This window comes from Lentinus tigrinus (genome assembly GCF_003813185.1).
Source record: "Lentinus tigrinus ALCF2SS1-7 unplaced genomic scaffold L226scaffold_3, whole genome shotgun sequence".
Lineage (NCBI taxonomy): Eukaryota > Fungi > Basidiomycota > Agaricomycetes > Polyporales > Polyporaceae > Lentinus > Lentinus tigrinus.
The window spans coordinates 959,787-981,272 of NW_027137912.1; the positions used below are offsets into that span (position 1 = coordinate 959,787).

Below are 21,486 nucleotides of genomic sequence, written 5' to 3' on the forward strand. Positions count from 1 at the left end.
TATGCCATTGCATGACCACCACAACTTCACGCTAATCATGGACTTCGCAACTGGCAAGACATACATACCACTACACATGTACTGTACTTCAATGGGTACAATCCAGCTGATATGCTACAGAAAGTCCATAGATGCGTATCTATCCAAGTGTCCATCACCGCGACTTGCGCAATGTAATGTCTATGATACCGGTTTAGCCGTACAACTCTGTCCTCCATCAGAACCCTCCATCGCCCGCCTGCATACGACTCTTCCTCTCCGCCTCGTACAACCCGTAGATGCTGTACGTCGGACTCCTGTAGTCATTATACTCATCCGGGTTCGCGTGCGCCATCGCCATCTGTGCAAGGCTCGGCAGTGGGGGTGGCGACGGAACCCTAGGCGGCCTGTCGTCTGCCCTCGAGATGCTCACACCCGCATTGGCGTTCACGTTCTTGCGCGGGACCACACGCGCCTTCGAACCGCTCGTGGGCACGCCCGCGACAGTACGCGTAGAAGGCAGCGACGCCATGCTCGTGAACTCGGCGAGCATGAGATTGCCAAGGCGCGCACTGGCCTCCGTGCCAGGGCTCATGGCCTCGCTGTGCACCCGGCTGTGCATGCCGTTCTTGTGACGCGTCCGGTCGCCCGCGAGGGTGATCGAGTCATCCGGGCAGATCGTCGGCACAGGCGATTGCAAGCGATGATCCTGGGGCGATGGGCTGGTCAGGCCGAGGGCGGACGCGAGCGCACGAGTGTCGCGCTCCCTCCTCGCGTCGGACTTGAGGGCAGGCGAGAGAGGGGGCAGCATGTGTTGCATGTCTTCCTCGGACTGGCCGACCATAGAGGTGCGATCACCGGCGCGCCGGAGAGTGGTAATCCCTGCAACAGTAGAGGACGCGCGAAGCGCAGCGCCGCCCGGCGTGTACCCAACCTTCACGACACGAGCCCGGCCTTGCGGGTTCGCATGGATGGACGTGGACTTGCGCATGGCGGACTTGATCGGCCCAATGGGAGACGGGGCGGATCCGGAGGTAGGGTTGGGCGAGGTGACCTGTGCGCCGCCGTAGATGTCCAGGTATTCAGTAGCAGCGAGGCTATGACGGTGGCTCTTGCGGGAGCTCTTGGACACGCGGTCTCCGGAAGGCTTGCGCTGCAGTACAGGCGTTCCGTCCGCCGTCAAAGGAGAAGTACCACCGATTGCCAAGCCGATGGCCGCGTTCGTGTTCGTTGACTGAGGAGAAGTAGGATAGATGGACATAGAGAGCGTAGAGACCCTATTTGCAGCCTTAGTCAGCGCGCTTTGCATTTGCTGGAGAGGCGGATTGGCGAGCGCTTTGTATGTCGGTATTGGGACCCGCATCGGCGAGGTCGTAGTTTGAATAACACGAGCTTTCTGCGACAGTGCAGCACTTGGATTTACCGTCACTTCCGCTGGCTGGACCGGGCTCAGTGCTGCCAGGGCGTCCGAAGGCTTCGGCGTGTATTGAACCCAGGGATAGAGACCATTGCTGTTTGGACGCGCAACCGCAGAGCTGCGTTCCTTGCCGCCAAAGAGAGACTCCTCGTCGCCTTTCAGTTCCTGATCGGCGAAAGGGTCCTGAAGGATCGGAAGAGACGGCGTAGGGCAGGAGCGCTTTCGCGGCCGATCCCGCACCCTCCAGAACAGGATCAAACCACCCAACAGCAGAAAGGCGACGCCGACAACGACGAGTACAATGACGACGATTGGCGTGTGCTTGGAGGCTTGCCCATTCGGGTGACCTCCTTCGCTCTCGCCCAGCGCGCGGGAAGTGCCATCAGGAATGCCTGTAGATGTTGACGGCTTGGAGAGAGAGGTAGAGGTCGCCAAGACAGAGAACGAGGGAAGAGTAGAGAAGCCAGACCCGTAGGTGTGTGGAGGCACCGTGAGCGTCGTTGGAGTCGGAGTAGGAATGACCGGCAGTATGCCAGTATGGATAGAAATAGGATGCGTAGAAGACAAACCAGTGTCGGGAGCTGGAACAGGAACAGCCTTGGCGTCCACCTCGGTCGTCTTCTCCTTCCCTTTGGCCGTGGCCTTGGGCTTGTCCTTTGTGGTCGTCGAGGACTTGTGATCGTCGGAATCGTCAGATGGCTTCTTCTCCACCAGGTTACTCGGCGCAACAGTCTTCTGAGGCTTCCCCTTCCCACCGGAAGATTTCCTTGCTCGAGAAGGCTTACGTGTTGGAGGATAGGCCGACTTGCGGGAGGCGAGGAACGAACTGGAGATATCCATGAGGTTCAAAGCCGTATAGGAAAGAGCGTCAGGTAACGAGTGTTTGAAGTACGATAGGATGGAAAGGACAGAAGGCAGTATTGAGCGACCTGCACTGCAGGGCACGGCGGACTGTGTGCGAGGATGACGGTGGTGGAAGGAAGGACGCGTTCCAATGTCACGGCGCCAGTTGGTTCGTCGCCCAAGATGGCAGTTGCCGAGCTGAAGTCGTACCGCTCCTCTTGCTCCTCAAATCGTTTGCTGTCTACACATGGTCTCTACGTCTGCAGATGACAACAGTCCTATAGGGCCATGTATACACGAACACTTCCTCAATTTGCAACACCCATCCAGCTGCCTTTGCCGACTCGCTGAGCATGCCTCAAACCCGAGCATCTCGAAGACGGCATCTCGCGGCAGATCCCACTGCTTACGTGCTCACGTTCGTAAGGCGGGACGGAGGAGGAGTCGAGTGCAATTGCCGGTACCGCGTCCTAAGTTACAGTATCCTTAAGGTGTCACAGCTCACGTGACCGCGTTCCGGCGAACGCCGGAGGGATAGGACAGGCGACAGCGACGACCGGACTCCTCGACCTTCCTCGACCCTAACCTCCACCGCAGAGACTGCTGCTCCCACTGTGTCTCTCCAAATCATCACGTCGACCTTCCTTCTCTCCCCATAAAGGCTTTCTGCTACTTTACGATCACGTCCTGGTTTGGTATATTCCTGCGGGCTCCTGCAAGCTTCGACGCGTAAAGCTTCTCATCTCCGAGTCGGCTAGCACCGCAACCACCGCATTTCACATCCCTTTACGCCGATCAAAGTTTATAATCTCTTGCGACCTTTTAGTGTGGTGGAATGGTCATGGCGTCTGTCAACGAATCGAGGTACGTGCGCTGGTTGATTACGCTTTCTTCAGCCGATGACGGCTAATCCCCAACAGAAGTGACGAGTCCCAAGCGAGTCAGCTCATCGCGGCTGCTCTCAAACCCAGAGACGTCCAGCCCGTTGTCCCTGCCCCTACCGTCACTCAAGAACAACAATCCGACCCCCTCGAGGGATCTCTGCAATCAAGTGGTCACTCTGTGCATTATCATGTCCATGGCCTCCTAGCCACGCAGACCCAGTCTCTCCTAAGCGGCGAAGATCAGTCGCATCCACAAGGCTCCCAGAAGGAGAACACACCCGCCTCTTGGGACCAGGGTCAGAGCTCGCCACCTCCCATCTCTTCCCCCCTTGAGTCTCCCATTCGCCCTCCACCAGCTCCCTCTTATACCACGGAGCTCAAGGAGAGCCCGTCGAATATTCTTCCGATCAAACCACTCATTGACAAACCGTGCCTAAAGGAGATTGGTGAGCGAATCAACACCATTCAAACACCGGCCAAAAGCTTCAAAGCCGTGTCTTTCGCGTCCCCCTCTCGTCTTCCGTCGCGTCCACCAGTACAGCTTGACCGCGCATCTACTCTACCCGCTCCGGACATGCCTCCGCCACCGTGGCCAAGACCCAGATCTCCTTCGCCGACGTCGCAGGACTCCTTTGCTGGTCCGCTCCCTCAACCAGACCCCGCGAAAGCCTTCATCGCACGAGAAAGGAAGTTCGCCATCCCATTGTCACAACTTGGCGACACCCAATCCACTTCCGACGAGGAAGGTCCTCCACCCGTCGCTTCCGACATGTGGACGTCACCTCGGCGCGATCCGGTGGTGCGCGGGTCCTCCCTGCAAGAGAAGATCCTCGTAGCCGGTACCCCTTCCAACTCGTCACATGACTCCCAATCTCAGCGACAAGCCCAATGCTCTCAGCAAGCTTGCGACGCAGACTCACAGCCAGCTCAGATCGATACCCAATCCTCTGATTCATACCCGCAGGCACAGATTCAGACTCTTGACCCTTCGGACTTCCCGTCTTTGACTCAGGAGGACGGCGAGCCCTCGCAGAATCAAGCAACGCATACCCAGCCCTCATCGCCTGCCTATGCTTCTACTGAACCGACGTCCTCCTACCCGCACTTCCTCGATGGCCCGTACAAGGAGTCGCAACCTGATGATGACACTCCACCAACTCAGCTTGCTACCCAAGTTACGGAGCTTGCAGACGAGACTCCTCCTACCCAGATTGCTACCCCCATAGACGATATGGATGCTTCCGCCATTGCTCGTGAGCACGAATTCTTCAACGAGAACGGGCAATACGAGGCTCCCTCTGTACGGTCTAATGCTCGATCTACGAACACCTCCCGGAGGACAGATAGGCTTGGACTACTCTCACTTGTAGCGCCGGAGAAGCGTTATCGCTACGAGCACATCGTCCCTGAACAAGGTGCTCCTCGGGCGTTCCTCCCCAGACCGAGTCCCGCACGTCACGTCACTCCGAGCAAGGAGACACAACCTTCAGACATCCCTTCGAGCCCGGTAGCTGCCCACGATTCTCAGGCCTCTGAGTTTGTAGAACAAACGCAGCCCTCGGACGTCGCCGTTAACGGGAGCGTCGTCTCGACTCTTCCTCCGCGCCGTGGCCTTCCCCCTGCCAATTGGGTCTTACAGAATCGTCGACCTCAGTCCCCTGCTCCCTCATCCCCCTTGTCCGCCATCTCCGGGTTCGTCCCTGATTCTGAAGGTCCAACACAGGCCGACACGGGACCTACTCAGATCGCCGAGGCCCCAGCTCCTCCTACTCGACGTGGCCTTCCGTCCGCATCTCGTGCTGTGTCCCGGGCAACTCCATCGGTTGCCCGCACTCACACGCAATTGTACTCGGAGGACGAAGTCTTCCGCGCGATCACGACGGACGAGCCATCGGTCCATGCCATCGCAGAAGAGGAAGAAGAGGAAGAGGAAGAGACAGAGACAGTAGACAAGGAAGGGAAAGAGGAAGAAGAGGAAGAAGAGGTTCCGTTGGCTGCGGCAGTACAGTCATCTAAGGCGAAGGGCAAGCAGAAGGCTTCTGAGCCCGCGTTCAGGTCGACAGTACCGAATTCTCCGATCCGGACAAGAGGTCAAGTTGCGAAACTGCCCCAGTCTCCGACGAAGAGCGGGATAATCCGCGACTCTGTGGCAGGCCAGAGGACTGCGTCGTGGAAGGACGTCGTACCATCCTCGGATCCCCAGGAGCGCCACGAGGACGCGAAGGCAGCCGCGGCCGCTAAACCAAGGAAGCCTCGCACGCCCGTACCGCAGGCCCCCCCACCCAGGACCCGTACAGCTCCCCGCGCGGCCAAGCTTGCTGCTCGTGGCAAGTTGTACGAGAGTTCGACGGAGGATGAAGACGAGGACGACGAGGACGATGTAGACATTCCCGATAATCGTTCGGATGACCATGACACTGCCCCCGCAAACGAGGACGATATGGATGTCGACCCCCCGGACATCAAGCCCAAGCTTCCGGTACGCCACAACAAGCGGAAGCGAACTGTATCGTCCACGTCGCGCAAAGGGCCTTCTAAGCCGAGCGGGTCGAAGGTGAAGGAGGAGTCCGCGACTCCTGCTACACGCCCTGCGAAGCGAGCCAAGACCGCGTCTGTCATGCGCGGTGCAGGCAACCATGTGCCTACCCGCGTCTTCGGCCTCTGGAGGCAGAATGGGCAGTACTTCCCGGGAGTCGCCGTCGAGATGGTGGGGTCTTCCAAGTGCAGAGTCAAGTTCGACGATGGCGATGAAGAGATTCTCGAGCTCAAGCATATCCGTCTATGTCAGCTGAAGACCGGCGACAGCATTCTGCACCCATGGTCAAGGGCGCAGAAGGGTGTGCCGATTGTTGATGTACCCGAGTGCCCTGACACAGGATATCTTCCCGACGACACGATCACGGTCGAGATCGACGACGAATACCACGAGGTGGACGTGCAGAGCATCCGGATCGCCTCGCGTACGGTGCAGGCTGAGTGGGATGACCGCCTCCTCACCGAGGAGACGATCGTCCCTCAGATCCGCCCCAAGCTCTCCAGGCCGAGTCCGACGCCTAGTAGGTTGTCTGTGCCGAGTGAAGGCTCGACACGTGGCGCTACCAAGAAACCTCTGGCGAAGACTGGTTTAATCATGTCTTTCTCTCCAAACTCTGAGTACTCCAAGTACGTCAACTCCAAGAACGACCTCATGGCGCAGATCAAACGCCATGGCGGTGTCGTCCTGGATGACTGGACGAATCTTTACACGATGGAGGGCGTCGTGGAGTACAAGGGCCAGCAATGGACTCTCACAGCGGATGATATCCAGTGGAAGAAGACGAAGGACATTGACAGGGTGTTCCTCATCTCGGACGACAACCACCAGAAGCCAAAGTTTCTGATCGCACTTGCTCTGGGGATCCCTTGTGTATCCGTGGAGTGGCTGAAGGCTGTCATGAGTGGCGTATGTGCTTCAAATCCATGAATCAATGAACTCGTGCTGACTAGGTATCTAGCCAGAAAACATGGATTGGCATCGGTATCTACTGCCGGCCGGCTTCTCGGAGCACCTTAACGCCCGTGTCTCCCAGATGGTCGACCTGGATTGGGGCAGTAGCATCCACCATCTTATGGACATCACGGCAAATCTCGTTGCCCCCGGAGTGTTTGCTGATAAGACTATTCTGTGCATCTCGCCCGACTTCGTGCCATCTAAACAGAAGAGCAAAAAGGTACGTTACTCTACGCTCATTGCGAGACTACGACGCTTATCTTGCCCGGCAAGAATGGCAATACAACGGACAAAAATGCGTCATTTGAGATGGTGCCCCGCATCATTCTGTGCATGGGTGCAGCGGTGGTCGAGTCCGTCACGGACCCCAAGTACGCCAACCGTGGTCTCGAAGACTATGATCTCGTTGTCGTACATAAGGACCAAGACCTCGCACGGTACTCAAAGAAGATCGAGCATTGCGTCGAGATGTCCTGGGTGAAGGACTGCCTGATCTCGCGCCAGTTACTTACCCTCCCCAGCCAGCTAGACGACTCTTGAAAATCACTATATCCTAGCATACTATCTGAAGCCCATCTCTACTGTTTTGTCCCGCTCCTGGTCTTGCATGTTATGCCACGCGATCTTGTCCAGCATAGTCGTTATCTTACTCCAGCTCTAGCATTGGTTGTGTGCTTGCATGCTCTCCCGATTGACTACCCCAACGATTGGTTCGTTCTTGATTGCATGTATCATGTAGTATTCTGCTGTATAAATGTTTCGTCTAGATTGCGAATGTACTACTCTTCCACTTGCACGATAGCGACAGGATGTCCGTCTCTGGTCCGTCTGCATATTCTCGAGGAAGGTTGAAAGCACTTCAGTAAGGCGGGCCAATAGCGCGACGCGCGTGGCCGCGGGGGCAACAGGCGCTAAGGCGCGTCCACACCTTCGACGCGTCTGCCGCGTTCTCCTACCCTTTCTCCCCTAAGCTCAACCGTCGCCGTTCCTCTCCCCACCAGCGCGATGGAATACGAAGTTGGTACGCGGCCGCAGTCGCTTCATATGCTTCTGCCACTCACCCAACGTCAATGCAGAGTCCATACTCCGAGCGAAGGTGGAAGGAAACAACAGAGGCAAGAAGTCTTGGGTGAGTCTCACGTTAGTCGTAACAGTTGTTGCATACTCACACCGTCTGGCGCGGTTACCTGACAGTCATACTGGGTCAAGGTGAGTGTACGCTCTAGTTTCTGATGATGGGGTATCATTGAAGTGCGGCGGCAGTGGAAGGGCTATGGAATCGAGGAGAACACGTACGTTATCATCTTGTTGCTTGCATTGCACTGCGGTAGCGACGGTGTTATGCATGCGCAACTTATGAACGTGAGCCGCGAGAGCTCACGACTATGTAACTTGTAGGTGGGAGCCCCCGAAGTCGTTCAAAGGCGGCTCGGAACATTTCATTGATCACTTTTGGGGCCGCATCGACACGAACGGGCGAGACTACAACAACCTACGCGATTTTGATATTGGCGAGGAGTTCTTCCCTTCCGGGCCGCCTCGTAAGTCCTGAGATCTCTACCTCTCATTCACGCACCTCACCCCTAGCGCAGGTCAGAAGAAGGTCAAAAAGAACAAAGATGAGAGGCGGCGTCCTTCAACCCCGTCTGTGATAGAGATCACCGACTCTGAGAACGAAGTGCGCGAGGTTGAAGAGGAGATGGAGGAACCTCAGCCCAAGAAAGGCAAACGTCGCCGGTCTTCTGTGGGTGCTGCCGCAGGACCTACGGAGCCAAAGCGTAAGCGTGGTCGTCCTCCTGGGATCCGACCTGAGGAGATGGAAACGGCAGTACGATCCCTGGGCAACAGACGATCTGTAACGAATCTCCGCGGAGAGCCCTCTCGAACGAGTGAGACGGCAGCAACCGAGACTGCCGTCTCATCAAGCTCCCGACGCGCTTCGCCTCGTAAGCGTGGAAGGTCGTCTAAATCAGCCCCTCAGCCGTCACCGTCCGATGACGAGCTCTTGCTCTCTTCTCAGCCTAGGCGCAAGGATCGAACTGCTCGTGGCAAGGAGGATGGGGCGTCTGCCGAAGATATGATGAATGTAGACGAGCCAGATGCTCCTAGTCCATTCGGCGAGGCGACACTCCTCGAAGCTCAATCAGTGCCGGATGAGGTCCCAGAGCCACCTGCTGCAGGCCCTCCGGAGTCATCGCTGCCTGCGCACCGTGTACGAGCTGCGAACCCCAGAGTCAAGGTCACAGACGATCCCAATCTTACCGAAACGAATGGAACTGCTATCGCCGTCAAAGCAAAGTTCATGAAACGTTCAGCCAATGGTGGCGCCAACGGCGACTCTACCGCCCGTGTATCTAGCAGCAAAGCAGGTCCCGGCAGGTCTTCTAGTGGCTTGGTGGTTGGCGGCTCGCGCCTCACCGTACAGAAGGGGAAGCTCACTACTGTCAAGCCGAGGAAGCCTCGGGCTGCGAACGTCGAGGTTCCAAACTCTGTCGATCTTGACCAAGATATGCCCAACGTCCAAGAGTTGGACTTGATGGATCCTGTACCGGCTCCCCTACCACCTCCGACTGCCGAGGAACTCCTGCAGGCCGCTAGAGCACTTTGCGACGACGCAGCAGACCTTCCTGACTTCGAGGACGATGCAGAGGGTGAAACCGATGCAGAGTGGGTTGAATTTGATGCTTGCACCATTCCGCGCCTTACGCTCTCGTGTCCCCCCAGAGTGTCGCAGGTTCTCCGAGACAGCCAAGACGACCATGTTGAGCTGGAATCCGCTGCTGCTGCTCCGGCTCCCGTACTGGAGGCTCGCCCGGTGACCTTCGCTAGTCTTGTCACGGCCGCGTGGACTCAGTCTACTATCTTCGGACCACTGTACGTTCACAGATATTCTCGATCGCATCGCATCTATCGACGTATTGACCTTTCCTGGACAGTGCCCTCGGCTTCACCAGCGTACCCTCGCAAAATGAGAATCAAGATCAAGATCCGTACGTACGCTGGACATGCTAGCGCGATACCATGTCTCATACACATGCTTACAGGTCTTCTGAGTCTCATAGGCATACGTTGTTTCTCAACTTGGATCCTGCCGTTTCACTTCCAGTGTCCCTGAAGGACGTGCACGCACCACAGACATTCATGGATGGCCTCAATGGTATGGCGCGCAATCCGACTGGGAAGTTCTACAAGGACAAGTACGCGATCGCCCTTGTAGACACTCTCCAAGCGCAAGGGTCTTACGCACGAGTCACGTTGAGCGACACTGCTAACGAGGAGCAGAAGAAGCATTTCGAGCGCTTCATATCACGTCTTCAGGCTGGCGAGATGGTGCGTAGTGTACAGTATGCATGCGACATGCGCTGACCCAAATTGATCATGTATGACTGCAGTTCATCCAGATGAACCGTGCCGAGACTCTCGTCATGTGCGCGTCAGAGAACCAGGTACTTGGGAACAAACTCGAGGTCCCTGCTCAACTGCTTGGGCTGGGTGGCACCGTTGTCGTTGCTCATGTCAGCGTCGAAAACCATTGCGAGTACGCGGATGCGGCTGTCCACGCGGACGACACTCGCTGGTGAAGAGGGCGATGTATATTGATTGTCCGTGGATTTTTCTGTTGCTGTCGTCTATTGTACGCTGTGTTGCTCGTTTCCTTGTCTCTTTTTTAACTAGTGCTTGTACTTTCATGCTGACGTGCTGATAGTATCAATACTCTTGAGTCCTAACATGCCATGCGTGAATCACATTCTCACCGCCCAAAGATGCAAATGAGTCCATATAAATATAATATTCGAACATTGAATGCATACAACAGCGATCCGGCTACCGAACAACACCGCACCCCTTCACTCGACCATGGCTACAACTTTGCTTTGGACACACTATTGTCGACCAAGTAATAGAGCGCGGCCTCCCGGCACTCGCGCATGAACTCATCTATGTCTTCCCTCGTGTACACGTTAGCATCGAAGGTGAGGAACATGGAGATCTGGTTGCGCTGTGTCGCGTTGCCCAAGAAGAATTCGAATGGCCGACTATGCAAGTAGGTATTCTCGTTGACGATGCGGAGGAGAGCATCGGGCTCTGCCGTCACTGGGGGAGCGGCTGGACGGGCCCTGAAGGCCGAGGGGTCCCCTACTGCGCCAAAGCTGGGGCTTGCAGCCTGTACGGTACGCACAGAGAGAGGATGCCCGGCAGGAAGCGGGTAGGTTTCCGGTAGGATGAGAGACATCTGTTAGATAGGGGTCAAAAACGGATAGTCCTAGAAGCAGACACGGGGACCTATGAGTATGTACCTGTCCGACGCTTGACAGACCATTGGCGGGGACGTAGTCTGTTGGAACATTGTCCCAATGTGGTGGGATAGCGAAGGTCGGCAAAGGCTCCCCCTTCTGTGCTGCGATCCAGTGGCAAACGTTTGTTTTCTTCCTCATGACATAGTTCGGCTGTCTGGCCAAGGCAATATCCATCATCAGGGGATGGCTCACGCGCCGCTGCAACTGGGCCCGGAAAAGCCGCGACCGGTGGAAGAATCGCCCTTGAGACATCAGCGCGGAGTAAGGCGGCGCGCCGTCAACCCTCGGGACACCTTCATCCCTCCGGATCCCGAATGGCGTTGGCATGAATGGGAGAGTGCACTCGTAGTAGTCGATCGCGAGCGCGACCTCCGTAGCCCCGCCTTTCCGTTGCCATTCGTCGTCCATGTATGGGCGCAAGTTGATGGGTCCCCCAAAGTGCATGGGCTGCCGCCGACGGTACTCCCATTCGTCCTCTGAAAGCTCGCCACGCAAGTAGCGTCTGTGCAACATGCGCGTGATCGCTAACTGGGAAATGACCGGGATGACGGCACCAAAGGTCAGCTTGTGTCGCTTGCACATAGCGAGGATCGCAGCAGTCTCCGAGACGGAAAATCGAGAGCCGCCACGATCAGTGACAGAGGGCGTCCGGTAGGTTGTTTCGGTGACCTTTCGAGGAAGCGTGTGTCCTCCCTGGAATTGTTGTCAAGCTCACGGATAGCAACTACCAGGAAGTGCAGGCACCCACCGCCAGCTTCCTCCGTTGATTCAGGAAGGTTACTCGTGCGATCGCCCGACGCCATCGCTGCCTTGCAGGCGTCATTCTGTTGGTAGGATTCAACTGGTCGCACGGCAATGCCATGGAGAGTCTCTCCTCCAATGGCGGAATGTGTCCAGGCGGCGAGGTCAAGACATCGAAGAACGTACGTGCGATTGTAGCTCCGGAGATGCCGTCTGCGATGGAGTGTGCCGCCCTGAAGAGGATCTCAAATGTTCCCGGTAGGTCCTGGTACGCAAAGACGAAGAGGCGGGATATGAGATGGTGGTCCGACGTCGGTTCGTCGCGTATAAGTCGCCATATCAGAGCATCGACTTCCGCGGGGGAGGAGACCGTACGTAGAGTAACTTCGCCCGGTCGGTGGCGGGTTACTGCCTGCTCAGAGACCACGAACTTGACGGCGTCCAAGCCGTCCGAGTCGTCCGTATGCACGGCTAGGAGGGGATACCATTGCTTGAGCGTTGCCCACGCTCTTTTGACGTTCTCCTCGCCGAACAGAGCAGCGTCCCTAGCGCGATCGCTCTTTTGCACCACATAGCGCCAGATGATGTCCGCAGTACCGTTGAAAATCCGGTCGTAGTAGAAGCTGGTCTCGTTGAGCCCGAGTGGGCGGGCGTAGGTCCTGCCGGACGACGGGGACGATGGGCTGACGAGCGACCAAGACATGGGAAGCGGAGAAGATGCCCACTGGCCATGTATTGCCCCGCTATCAGTACATTACATTTACGCCAGGTACAACAGTTGCTGAGAGTCACTATGGGGAAAAACTGTTGTACCGCGCCGGCGAAGAGGGGTCACTGGGTTTCGGAGTTTTCTGCGTGTTACGATCACGTGCTCTCACACGCGTCGCGTCTGTTATGTAATCCCCACATCGCGCGTCCGAGGTGGTGGCTGATCAACTCTTCTCTTATCCCAACTACCTACATCTCTCCTGCTCTCGGCCGCCATGCTGCGACGTGCACCGACAACCTCGGATGGAAAAGTCGTGGACCGGTTCCAGGAGAGCTCTCGGGTCAACAAGCCGTTCAAACCACCCACTCTCGCCGTTACAAGGGATCAGCCGCAACGGAAGCGGAAACGCGTCTCATACAAGGGTGCCCAGGCTGGCTCGGACGACTCGGACTCAGAGAGCGAAGGAGGACCGAAGAAGAAGAAGAAGACTGGCAAGGATGGCTTTGAGCGGCCCCTAGACAATAACATTGTCAACTATCCTGTCTTCAAGCCGAAACCGTTCGATCAACTGGGTCGCCGTTTCACCATTCCTCAGATGCGTAACAAGGACGGGGAGATTGTACCAACGATACAGAGTAATGTCGCTCTCGGCATCCGACCGCTGGCATGTATCATCCCGAGGCCTTTGCACGACCCGATGGCCGACCACGCAATTGTTCTGTATGATCCAACTGTCGATGACCGGGAAACAGACGAGGAGCGAAGGGAGCGGGAGAAGGAAGAGGCGAAGGAGCGGGCGCTGAAGGAGGCCCAGGAGAAGTCCGCAGGTATGTACAACCCGCACAAGAGCTTGAAGGAGTTGCTCGGTGGCGGGAAGGACAAGAAGAAGAAGGCGGACAAGGTCCCCGTGGTCATCGACCCGCGTCTGAGCAAGGTACTGCGTCCACATCAGATCGAAGGTGTTAAGGTATGTCTTCACACTTTCCTCTCTCTAAGCCCATCCAACGCGGTCGTGCAGTTCTTGTACAAGTGCACGACTGGCATGGTGGTGGAGAACCAGTATGGCTGCATCATGGCCGATGAGATGGGCCTCGGCAAGACTCTTCAATGCATCGCCCTCATGTGGACGCTACTCAAACAATCTCCTCATCCAACAAGGCCGACTATCGAGAAGTGCATCATTGCATGTCCTTCAAGCCTGGTGAAGAATTGGGCGAACGAACTAGGTACGTATCCGTTGTGGGTTGGCACTTCGCATGTTTTGCTCAACGTAGTATCCAGTCAAGTGGCTCGGCAAGGATGCCATTACCGCCCTAGCTATCGACGGCAAAGGCGGAAAGGCGGAGATGCTGGAACGCGTTGCACGCTGGATAGCTGCCTCTGGACGCAATGTCTCTCAACCTGGTAAGTGACACCCTCGCAGTACAGAACGTGGTTCTGACCCTCTGATCATTTCCAGTGATGATTGTATCCTATGAGACATTGCGAACGCTGTCTGCCTATCTTGCAAATTGCACGATTGGACTGCTACTTTGTGATGAAGGCCACCGGTTGAAGAATTCGGGTATTGTCGTTTTCGATCCTGGTAACCATGCACACAATTAACAACGTCTTCAGAATCGCAGACGTTCCAGGCTTTGAATGGTCTCAACGTTAAACGGAGAGTCATCTTGTCTGGAACACCTATTCAGGTAAATTCTCTCGTCGCTCCGTTGTACGAGTACTGACATAGTTGTGCAGAATGACTTGTCTGAGTACTTCTCTCTACTCAACTTCGCAAACCCCAACTTCCTTGGTACCAAGAACGACTTCCGCAAGAACTTTGAGAATGCAATCATTCGTGGACGCGATGCAGATGCTACCGATGCCGTCAAGGCGGAGTGCGAGAAAAAGTTGAAAGAGCTCGGTGGCATCGTCTCGAAGTTCATCATCCGTCGCACCAACGATCTGCTGTCCAAGTACCGTGCGTATGGCATCGAGTTCCAGCAACGCATCGGTGCTGACATCCGCATTCAGTGCCTGTAAAGTACGAGCAGGTGGTATTCTGCCGACCGTCCGAACTACAACTATCACTCTACCGACTGTTCATCTCCTCTCCCGAGATCCAAGCGCTGCTACGTGGGAAAGACTCCCAGCCCCTCAAGGCAATCAATGTGCTCAAGAAGCTTTGCAATCATCCGGAATTGCTCGACCTTCCTAACGACCTACGTGGTTCCGAGAAATTCCTTCCTGATGACTTCAACGGGGCGGGTAGCAGCACGCGGGACAAGGGCCGGAACGCAGTCGTCCACTGCCAATGGAGCGGGAAGTTCTTGGTCTTAGAGAGGTGAGAGTGTATGCTGGTGTGGCATGGGCGATCCTGACATGGTTCTTGCAGGTTCTTGCATCGCATACACACGGAGACTAACGACAAGATCGTCCTGATCAGCAACTACACTCAAACGTTAGACTTGTTCGAGAAGTTGTTGCGAAGCAAGAAGTGGGTCTACGATCTTCGTAATACCGCACTTTCATTGATCACTCCCTTCATCAGGTACGGGTACTTCCGTCTGGACGGCACCATGACAATCAACAAGCGTCAGAAGCTTGTCGATCAGTTCAACGACCCCAACGGGAAGGAGTTCGTGTTCCTTCTCAGTAGCAAGGCAGGAGGATGTGGCATCAACCTCATCGGCGCAAACCGCCTCATTCTCTTCGACCCAGGTATGAGTTCATTCCCCTCCCTATCTTCCACTGCCCTCTGATATCGCATCCTCCAGATTGGAACCCGGCTGCAGATCAGCAAGCTCTTGCTCGTGTGTGGCGTGACGGACAGAAGAAAGAATGTGCGCGTCACTCTCTTCATCCCGCTGTATGGAATCCTCCTGACATCTTCCGCTTCCTTGCGCGACAGGTTTCGTGTACCGGTTCATCTCCACGGGTACGATTGAGGAGAAGATCTTCCAGCGGCAGGCGAACAAGCAGTCCCTGTCGTCCGCGGTCGTCGATGAGAAGGAGGATGTCGAGCGGCACTTCTCCCTTGATGCTCTCCGGCAGCTGTTCCAGTTCAAGGAGCACACGCTCTGTGAGACGCACGAAACATTCAAGTGCAAGCGGTGCAAGGACGGAAAGCAGTTCATCAAGGCTCCCGCTTTACTTTATGGCGACGCCAGCACGTAAGTACCCTGCGTGTATGCTGTCGAGGCGGATTGCTCACCAGGAACACAGATGGAATCACTTCACGAACGGCGAGCTGAAGAATAACCATGATGATCTTCTCCGTGCCGAGGTCGGTTTGCCTGAAGTGTCGTTCGTCTTCCAGTATATCAGTCACTAGCATGGTTTGGGCTGTCCATATTACTTCATCTTGTCTTGCACGGTTGTATTGCTTCGGAGGAAGTTTGCTTATTTTGTATCATTATGCACACGCACGTAGGTGACAGCAATCCAAGCAGGGTAGTAGCATCGACTAAAGATACATATAATGTTACATGTCGGTCCAACTTCACCGCGTCTGCAGAGCGAGGAGGCGGCCAAGGGTATCCGGTTTACTGAGGGAGCGCAACTCATGAAACAACCTCATCCCAACTACCCCACTCGCCTCCGACCTTGCGCACCTTGACCTTCTCCCCGGATACGCCGAAGTACGCAGCACTGTGCCATGCCTTCATCTCCTCTTCGCTGAACGGTCCGAAGACCTGTCCAGGGTCACCGGCCTCCGGCACGTCCCACTTGTATTCGTACTTGACGTCGGCGGACGGTGGCACCCAGTCCTTGTCGACCTTCCCAGACGCCCGGACGGAACGCACCAGCTCCTCGTATGTTTTCGAGTAGATGTCAGTGTCACCGAGTGACATGAGCGTGGATGCAAGATGGGTGATCTGCTCGATGTCAGAAGGCCCTGCGTTCGCTGGCGGTGTGGGGTCGACGTCCATGGCGGTACCCTCGAGGTCTCCACGCTTCGTTTTGTTGTTAGGTCTGCATAATTGAGGTCAACTCTGCGGACTCGTATAGTTGGCTTGAATAAAGTGAACGCACTTTTTCTTTGGCACACCAGTCTTCTTCGACTTTGCGCCAACACGCTGTAGAGCTTCCAGCACGGTTTCTCCCTTCTTCAGCATGCCTACCAGCTCCTGCTCGATGTGGTCCTTTCCGCCCAGCTCCTGCAGCTCACGCTCCTCGGCCTTCTGCTTCTCCTTCTGCAGCCTCTCTTGCTGCTTGTGGAGCTTCCGCGCCTTCTTGATCTCCTTCTCGTCCATGCCTTCCATCCAGCGGTCGTGCACCGCGTGCGGATCGAACGTACGCACGTACATCCCGTCCGCCGAGAACTTCCCCTCCTCCATCTCCTCGCGCATGTTGAACGCGGACAGCTCGAAGCCCATGCCCGCCTTCTTCCGCCGCTCCAGGTCGTCCTCGTCCTCCGGCTCCTCGTTATCGTCATCGTCCTTGTCCGACTGTTCGCCAAACTCCTGCCCCTCGATGTCCCCCAAACGCAGAAACTCCTCTTTCTTCTTCTTCCCGGTCTCCTCGGCCTTCTTCTCCTCTTTGTCCCCCATCGCGAACATATCCTCCTCCTCCTCGTCCGCCGCGCCGTTTGCGCTTGCTTTACGGCTATTCACGACGCCATCGCCATCGTCGCTGGAGTCCGACTCATATCCTTCAGTGTTGACGCGTCCCTTGCGTCGCCCCGAATTCTCGAGCTGCGCGTCGACCTCTTCAGCGAAGTTGGCCGGGTCTTCCGACGGCTCGACGAAGCGGGTTTTCTTGCGCGAACCGTCCGCGACCGTTGTGTCGCTACCAGATGCAGCGGCGCGCTTGTGCGACGGGCGTGGGGGCATGATAGCGTTTGCGTGCAGAACGGCACAGTGAATGTCTTAAGACACTGGGAGGGACTGGATGAGGTTCAGACTGTGTGAGGGTGAGAGTAGCGTAATAAGGGCGTAAATTTGTGATGGTCAAGCTGAGCTCAGCTACACACTGAGGCGCCCGAACGAGATACCGGACTAAGTAGTGGTACAATACTGCCAGTACTAATAGAAACAACCACATAGTAAGGAGGAGTAAGAGAGTATCAGTAGTAGAGCCTAAAAAACGAGAAGCCTTGAGAAACCGTGATGACATTCATGCCAGATACGCTATCCGAAAACTCACAAGTTCCAAGAACTCCAAGTCAAAGAGAAACTACGAATGTCGTGCAGTCACGTAAGGTCGATGATCTCGTCCACCTCCCCGTTAACCACAATGATGGGCGAGGTCTCACGCTTGACTGTCAAATCAATGATGTCTTCTCCTGGAGGAACGACGATGGGAGAAGGTTCTCGTTTGATATTCTTCTTCTTCGCTTGCTCCTTAGCGAGACGTCCCTGAAGCATCGTAATTTGCTCCTGAACCAGATATCAGCACCTACATGTCTGCGTTATGTGGTGTGACAGGAATTACCTGGAGGAACGTCACTCGATCTTCGTCTTCGTCTTCGTCCTCAGAGTCGCTATCCGACAGAGCCTCGGCACGCTGACGCTTGGGATTGCTTGGACCATCATTTTTGGATCTATCGTCCACGTCGCGCCGTCTCTTGCTTGGACATGGTTTCGGTGCAATACCGTTCGCTTGAAGAAGAGCTGAATTGTTGGGATGTAAGCCACGCGGAGGAGGTAATCCGACAGTGAGCTTACCTAGGGGTCGGTAGATGAACTTGAAGGTTGCAAAGGGTATCGGGTCCAACCCGTGAGGCGTGAGGGTGGTACGTGGCGCGGTTGATTGAGCCTTTCCGAAGCTAGAATGGAAGGGGCACAAGATGGATGAGTTCCTAAGGAGGTCAGCAGTACACAATGGCGCCTACGACACAGCGTGCACGCCAGCCTTCTTGCTCTTCTCATGCACTGGCCCAACCTCAGGTACATTCGGTAGGGAGAAGAGCTTGTCGCTGGGAGTGTAATGGTCAACCTTGCGCATGACAACCGCGATGGTTCCCAGATCTGCACTAGGCTTTGCCTTTGAGGACGCAACGCGATCATCATCTGAGTCAGTTGTGAGCATCATCCTACGCAGAGCTCGAACGCGTGGATGAACCTGTCAATATCAGAGGCGCGAATTGGTATCTCCGATGCTGCCCTGGTAGCTCCTGCAGCGAGTCGACAGAACCGGTGCGCCGCTTTTGATGTGCAGACAGCCCTGCAAGACGGCCGTCCACCAAGACGTTAACCTTCATTATAGCTGTAGATGTCTCATCGCTCCAATGCACGACAAACTCCTGTAGGTGATACGTGCCACTCAGATTGACTTAGGGTATCCAAAGGTCCACGAGCTGAGCGCACACCTTTCCTGCTTCACTGGCAATCCAACATGTTACAGTGCGATCACCCTCCTCCTTGGTGCCGTATGCCTCCAGCTCCCTCCCATCACATGTGATATGGGCCGTGTAATCGTTAAGTTTGAGGGGCATCTGGAGGTGGACGTCAAGAGCGTTGAGCAAAGATAGTACTAACAGACAGGTACCGCGAGTATACATTGGCCCTTGAAGGAAGACTCGGAGTGGTAGGTAGGCGAGCTGAGAACCGTGTTCAGAGACGTCCGACGCGCCCAGGGTGTCGCGGTCGTCACGTGCTACGCGTCGTTACGTATCATCTGCCGGAGCGGAGTTGCGGACTCCGACAAGTTGAGTTAAGGCATAAATATTCAGTGCAAATGTTCGATACAGGTCACTGCGATACAGCGAATCTTTAGCTTTGGTGTTAGTGAGAGCAGGCACAACTAGCAATGTGCTAGACGGATTAAGTGAGGTCAATGACCTCGTGTGTCAAAATGGCTGGAACGCGGCTGAGAGATGTATCGCGTTTGAGACCGACTGTCTTCTTCGCTTTCTCCTGCGCGAGACTACTTTTGAAGCATAGCAGATTTGTTCTTGTGGAAAGTGTCATCTGCCCGTCTCAGAGCGCCCGGGTTGGGCAATGGCCCTTGAGAAGCGTAACGCGATCGCCAACGGGTCTCAATTACTCGAAGTATATGCTGTAGCCTTAATTACACCGGTGAACCATGCAAGTCAGAGTCCGGAGTTTTGGAACTCAGCAGACATCGGGGCAATTCGCGAATGCGCCGAGATAGGATCATTGACTGAGCCTCCTCCTTCTTGGGACGGCTCGTCGTTTCATCCTTACTTACGGCATTCGAGACGAAACCGAAGAATTACGGTATTCATGGGAACTCAAGTGTATCTTGGGGAGAAAGCGATCAGCCGTTGACGAGTGCAAAAAGTCTGTCGACAGGCCTGAGGTCGTTCTCATGTCTGCAGACAGAAACAAAAACACCGACCTCAACGATAGACTCTTCCTCCGCATCTTCTGTGTCGAGTTTCATGTCCTTCGCATGATGCCGTTGCATCCACATATCCTCAGACGGCTCTTCCTTGACACGGTCATGTTGTGTCTTGACTGCGACTCTAGCGGGACTACAGCTTGTCCTCGGAATGCTGTAGTTGTTCCTGGAGCTGAGGTACACCTGCAGGCACGTTCGACTTATATGTACAGCGACTGAACGACGTCACCAACCTCGGTCGCTGGAGTCGGTTCTCTTTTCAAGGATGATTCCGGAATAACTTGACTAAGCTCCCTCTTCACCGATGGCTCTTGCTTGACCCGCACATTATCGGAGCCCGATGTCGGTATTGCATAATTATTCTTATGACTGAGACGGATCTGAGGAGGCGGGACGTGAATATTTCGCGCCCGCGTGTCGTGTAAGGACTCGCCTCCGTTATAGGTGTGGGCTCTCTCTTCACCCTAACCGGGACCTCTTCGATAGGAGGATCCGGACTGGGTTCCCGCTTGACCGATACTGCTCTCGTCTGTTGTGTACAGCCGGTACTGGAGCCAGGCATCGCATAGTTGTCCTTGGAGCTAAGGTGCACCTGCGCAAGGAATTACTGTTATGAGAATACGTCAACTTGCGTCGATGAAGACGCACCTCAACCACGTTCTCCTTGTTATCGCCCTCGTCAGTCATCCCCACATCCTCCGTAGGCATGATGAAGTCATCCGGTGCATGGCCAACGTCTAGGAAGCTGTCGTCATTCGGCACATCGTCCTCAAGTACAGTTCTTCGACGTTTGGCAGCTGGCGGTGGCTCGTTATGCGAAGGTTCAAGGGCCTCCGGTCGTTTCCTTCGCTGGTCTGCCGAGGATATTGAGGACGAAGGGACAGAGACAGAGTGAGTCCTAGAGGTGGAGGATGAGGGAATGATTCCCTTATCTTCAAGGTACTCTGTGGACAAGGTGTCAGAGGTGGCCACCTCAAATTGACTGGAGTGTACCTCTCGGTCGATAGAAGAAATGGAAGGTGACGTATGGCTTATCGTCGATCAGTACCGGTCGTAGAATCGTGGATTTAGCCTTGACCTCTTTGGTCTTTCCCAGACTATATGCTTGTTTGTGAGCGCCCATTTGCAACGACATAGTATAGCACCACTCACGAGACGTAGTGGCTGGGACCCGCCCCCTTCCTGTTACGCTCGTGAATGCTTGCTGGACCGGGCCTGCTTTGGGCTTTCGGCACAAATGGAACGGCAATGAAGTCGCGCACTCGTCTCAGCCTGACCTCGATAGTACCCAGCTCCTCGCTATACGCGGAAGGAAGCGTGTCGTCGTCTATGGCCGAGATAGGGGAGTCACGACGGGGCACTGGGAACACTTGGACAGGACCATACCAGTAGTAGTCAATGGGGCAAACTGGTAGGGACAATGCGCATCCAGTGCAATACGGAAACCACCGTTGGACGTCTTTGATGACTGCTTGGTATGAGAGAGTACACCCATCCTCCGTCCGTCCATCCGGATCTCTACTACCAGATGCGAGGGTGGTTTCGAGTCAACCCAGTGCACCTTGAACTCCTGAGCTTTCTTTGGCGTGAGAACATCGTCTGAATATCCATTCGGCGCACCTTGCCCGCCTCGCTGGCGATGTAGCATGAAATTACTTTGTCGTTCTCCACCTTCGTCTTGTACACTTCGAGCTCTGCGCCATCGCAGGATATATACGCACCATAGCCACGGTGACGAAGGGGCATAACAATATGTGATAGATTGCTAGGTCCGTGGAATAGAGAAGAAAGCAGAGAGCTGCAACATGGGTTGTTTGGATGTAGTCAAGACGCGT

At 55.4% G+C, this 21,486-nt stretch overlaps 8 protein-coding genes across 8 annotated transcripts; 3 read left to right on the forward strand and 5 right to left on the reverse strand.

Moving 5' to 3' along the window:
• Nucleotides 1-217: 217 nt before the first annotated feature.
• Nucleotides 218-2,236, reverse strand: L226DRAFT_609029 (uncharacterized protein; the record flags this gene model as incomplete). Its single annotated transcript, XM_067686007.1, has 1 exon — nucleotides 218-2,236. The coding sequence occupies one exon, from the start codon at nucleotides 2,234-2,236 to the stop codon at nucleotides 218-220; it is 2,019 nt and encodes a 672-aa protein (XP_067540633.1).
• Nucleotides 2,237-2,818: 582 nt separating this feature from the next.
• L226DRAFT_609030 (uncharacterized protein) lies at nucleotides 2,819-7,407 on the forward strand. Its single transcript, XM_067686008.1, has 4 exons — nucleotides 2,819-3,103; nucleotides 3,160-6,565; nucleotides 6,618-6,833; nucleotides 6,887-7,407. Exons 1-4 carry the CDS (start codon nucleotides 3,075-3,077, stop codon nucleotides 7,151-7,153), a joined length of 3,918 nt encoding a protein of 1,305 aa, XP_067540634.1. The 5' UTR covers nucleotides 2,819-3,074; the 3' UTR covers nucleotides 7,154-7,407.
• A 135-nt stretch (nucleotides 7,408-7,542) lies between these two features.
• L226DRAFT_609031 (uncharacterized protein) lies at nucleotides 7,543-10,323 on the forward strand. Its single transcript, XM_067686009.1, has 10 exons — nucleotides 7,543-7,634; nucleotides 7,690-7,742; nucleotides 7,808-7,822; nucleotides 7,877-7,905; nucleotides 8,012-8,154; nucleotides 8,206-9,280; nucleotides 9,338-9,487; nucleotides 9,550-9,603; nucleotides 9,658-9,943; nucleotides 10,006-10,323. Exons 1-10 carry the CDS (start codon nucleotides 7,619-7,621, stop codon nucleotides 10,192-10,194), a joined length of 2,010 nt encoding a protein of 669 aa, XP_067540635.1. The 5' UTR covers nucleotides 7,543-7,618; the 3' UTR covers nucleotides 10,195-10,323.
• A 63-nt stretch (nucleotides 10,324-10,386) lies between these two features.
• Nucleotides 10,387-12,372, reverse strand: L226DRAFT_609032 (uncharacterized protein). The gene is made up of 3 exons (XM_067686010.1): nucleotides 11,660-12,372; nucleotides 10,912-11,604; nucleotides 10,387-10,847 (listed from the first exon to the last, which is right to left on the reverse strand). Exons 1-3 carry the CDS (start codon nucleotides 12,353-12,355, stop codon nucleotides 10,476-10,478), a joined length of 1,761 nt encoding a protein of 586 aa, XP_067540636.1. The 5' UTR covers nucleotides 12,356-12,372; the 3' UTR covers nucleotides 10,387-10,475.
• A 233-nt stretch (nucleotides 12,373-12,605) lies between these two features.
• Nucleotides 12,606-15,831, forward strand: L226DRAFT_478598 (DNA repair protein, SNF2 family). The gene is made up of 12 exons (XM_067676805.1): nucleotides 12,606-13,328; nucleotides 13,380-13,587; nucleotides 13,643-13,765; nucleotides 13,821-13,925; nucleotides 13,979-14,052; nucleotides 14,102-14,324; nucleotides 14,378-14,687; nucleotides 14,739-14,840; nucleotides 14,895-15,064; nucleotides 15,121-15,186; nucleotides 15,255-15,516; nucleotides 15,569-15,831. The coding sequence occupies exons 1-12, from the start codon at nucleotides 12,636-12,638 to the stop codon at nucleotides 15,675-15,677; spliced, it is 2,445 nt and encodes an 814-aa protein (XP_067540637.1). The 5' UTR covers nucleotides 12,606-12,635; the 3' UTR covers nucleotides 15,678-15,831.
• Nucleotides 15,832-15,906: 75 nt separating this feature from the next.
• L226DRAFT_566605 (uncharacterized protein) lies at nucleotides 15,907-17,178 on the reverse strand (the record flags this gene model as incomplete). The annotated part of the gene is made up of 2 exons (XM_067683930.1): nucleotides 15,907-16,318; nucleotides 16,379-17,178. The coding sequence occupies 2 exons, from the start codon at nucleotides 17,176-17,178 to the stop codon at nucleotides 15,907-15,909; spliced, it is 1,212 nt and encodes a 403-aa protein (XP_067540638.1).
• A 146-nt stretch (nucleotides 17,179-17,324) lies between these two features.
• L226DRAFT_189703 (uncharacterized protein) lies at nucleotides 17,325-18,876 on the reverse strand. The gene is made up of 8 exons (XM_067672755.1): nucleotides 18,836-18,876; nucleotides 18,657-18,782; nucleotides 18,410-18,590; nucleotides 18,180-18,357; nucleotides 18,013-18,113; nucleotides 17,780-17,958; nucleotides 17,492-17,724; nucleotides 17,325-17,424 (listed from the first exon to the last, which is right to left on the reverse strand). Exons 2-7 carry the CDS (start codon nucleotides 18,780-18,782, stop codon nucleotides 17,539-17,541), a joined length of 951 nt encoding a protein of 316 aa, XP_067540639.1. The 5' UTR covers nucleotides 18,836-18,876; the 3' UTR covers nucleotides 17,325-17,424; nucleotides 17,492-17,538.
• A 434-nt stretch (nucleotides 18,877-19,310) lies between these two features.
• L226DRAFT_530260 (uncharacterized protein) lies at nucleotides 19,311-21,469 on the reverse strand. The gene is made up of 9 exons (XM_067679806.1): nucleotides 21,272-21,469; nucleotides 21,038-21,221; nucleotides 20,804-20,978; nucleotides 20,645-20,748; nucleotides 20,300-20,595; nucleotides 20,085-20,243; nucleotides 19,885-20,031; nucleotides 19,649-19,834; nucleotides 19,311-19,551 (listed from the first exon to the last, which is right to left on the reverse strand). The coding sequence occupies exons 1-9, from the start codon at nucleotides 21,395-21,397 to the stop codon at nucleotides 19,495-19,497; spliced, it is 1,434 nt and encodes a 477-aa protein (XP_067540640.1). The 5' UTR covers nucleotides 21,398-21,469; the 3' UTR covers nucleotides 19,311-19,494.
• Nucleotides 21,470-21,486: the final 17 nt, after the last annotated feature.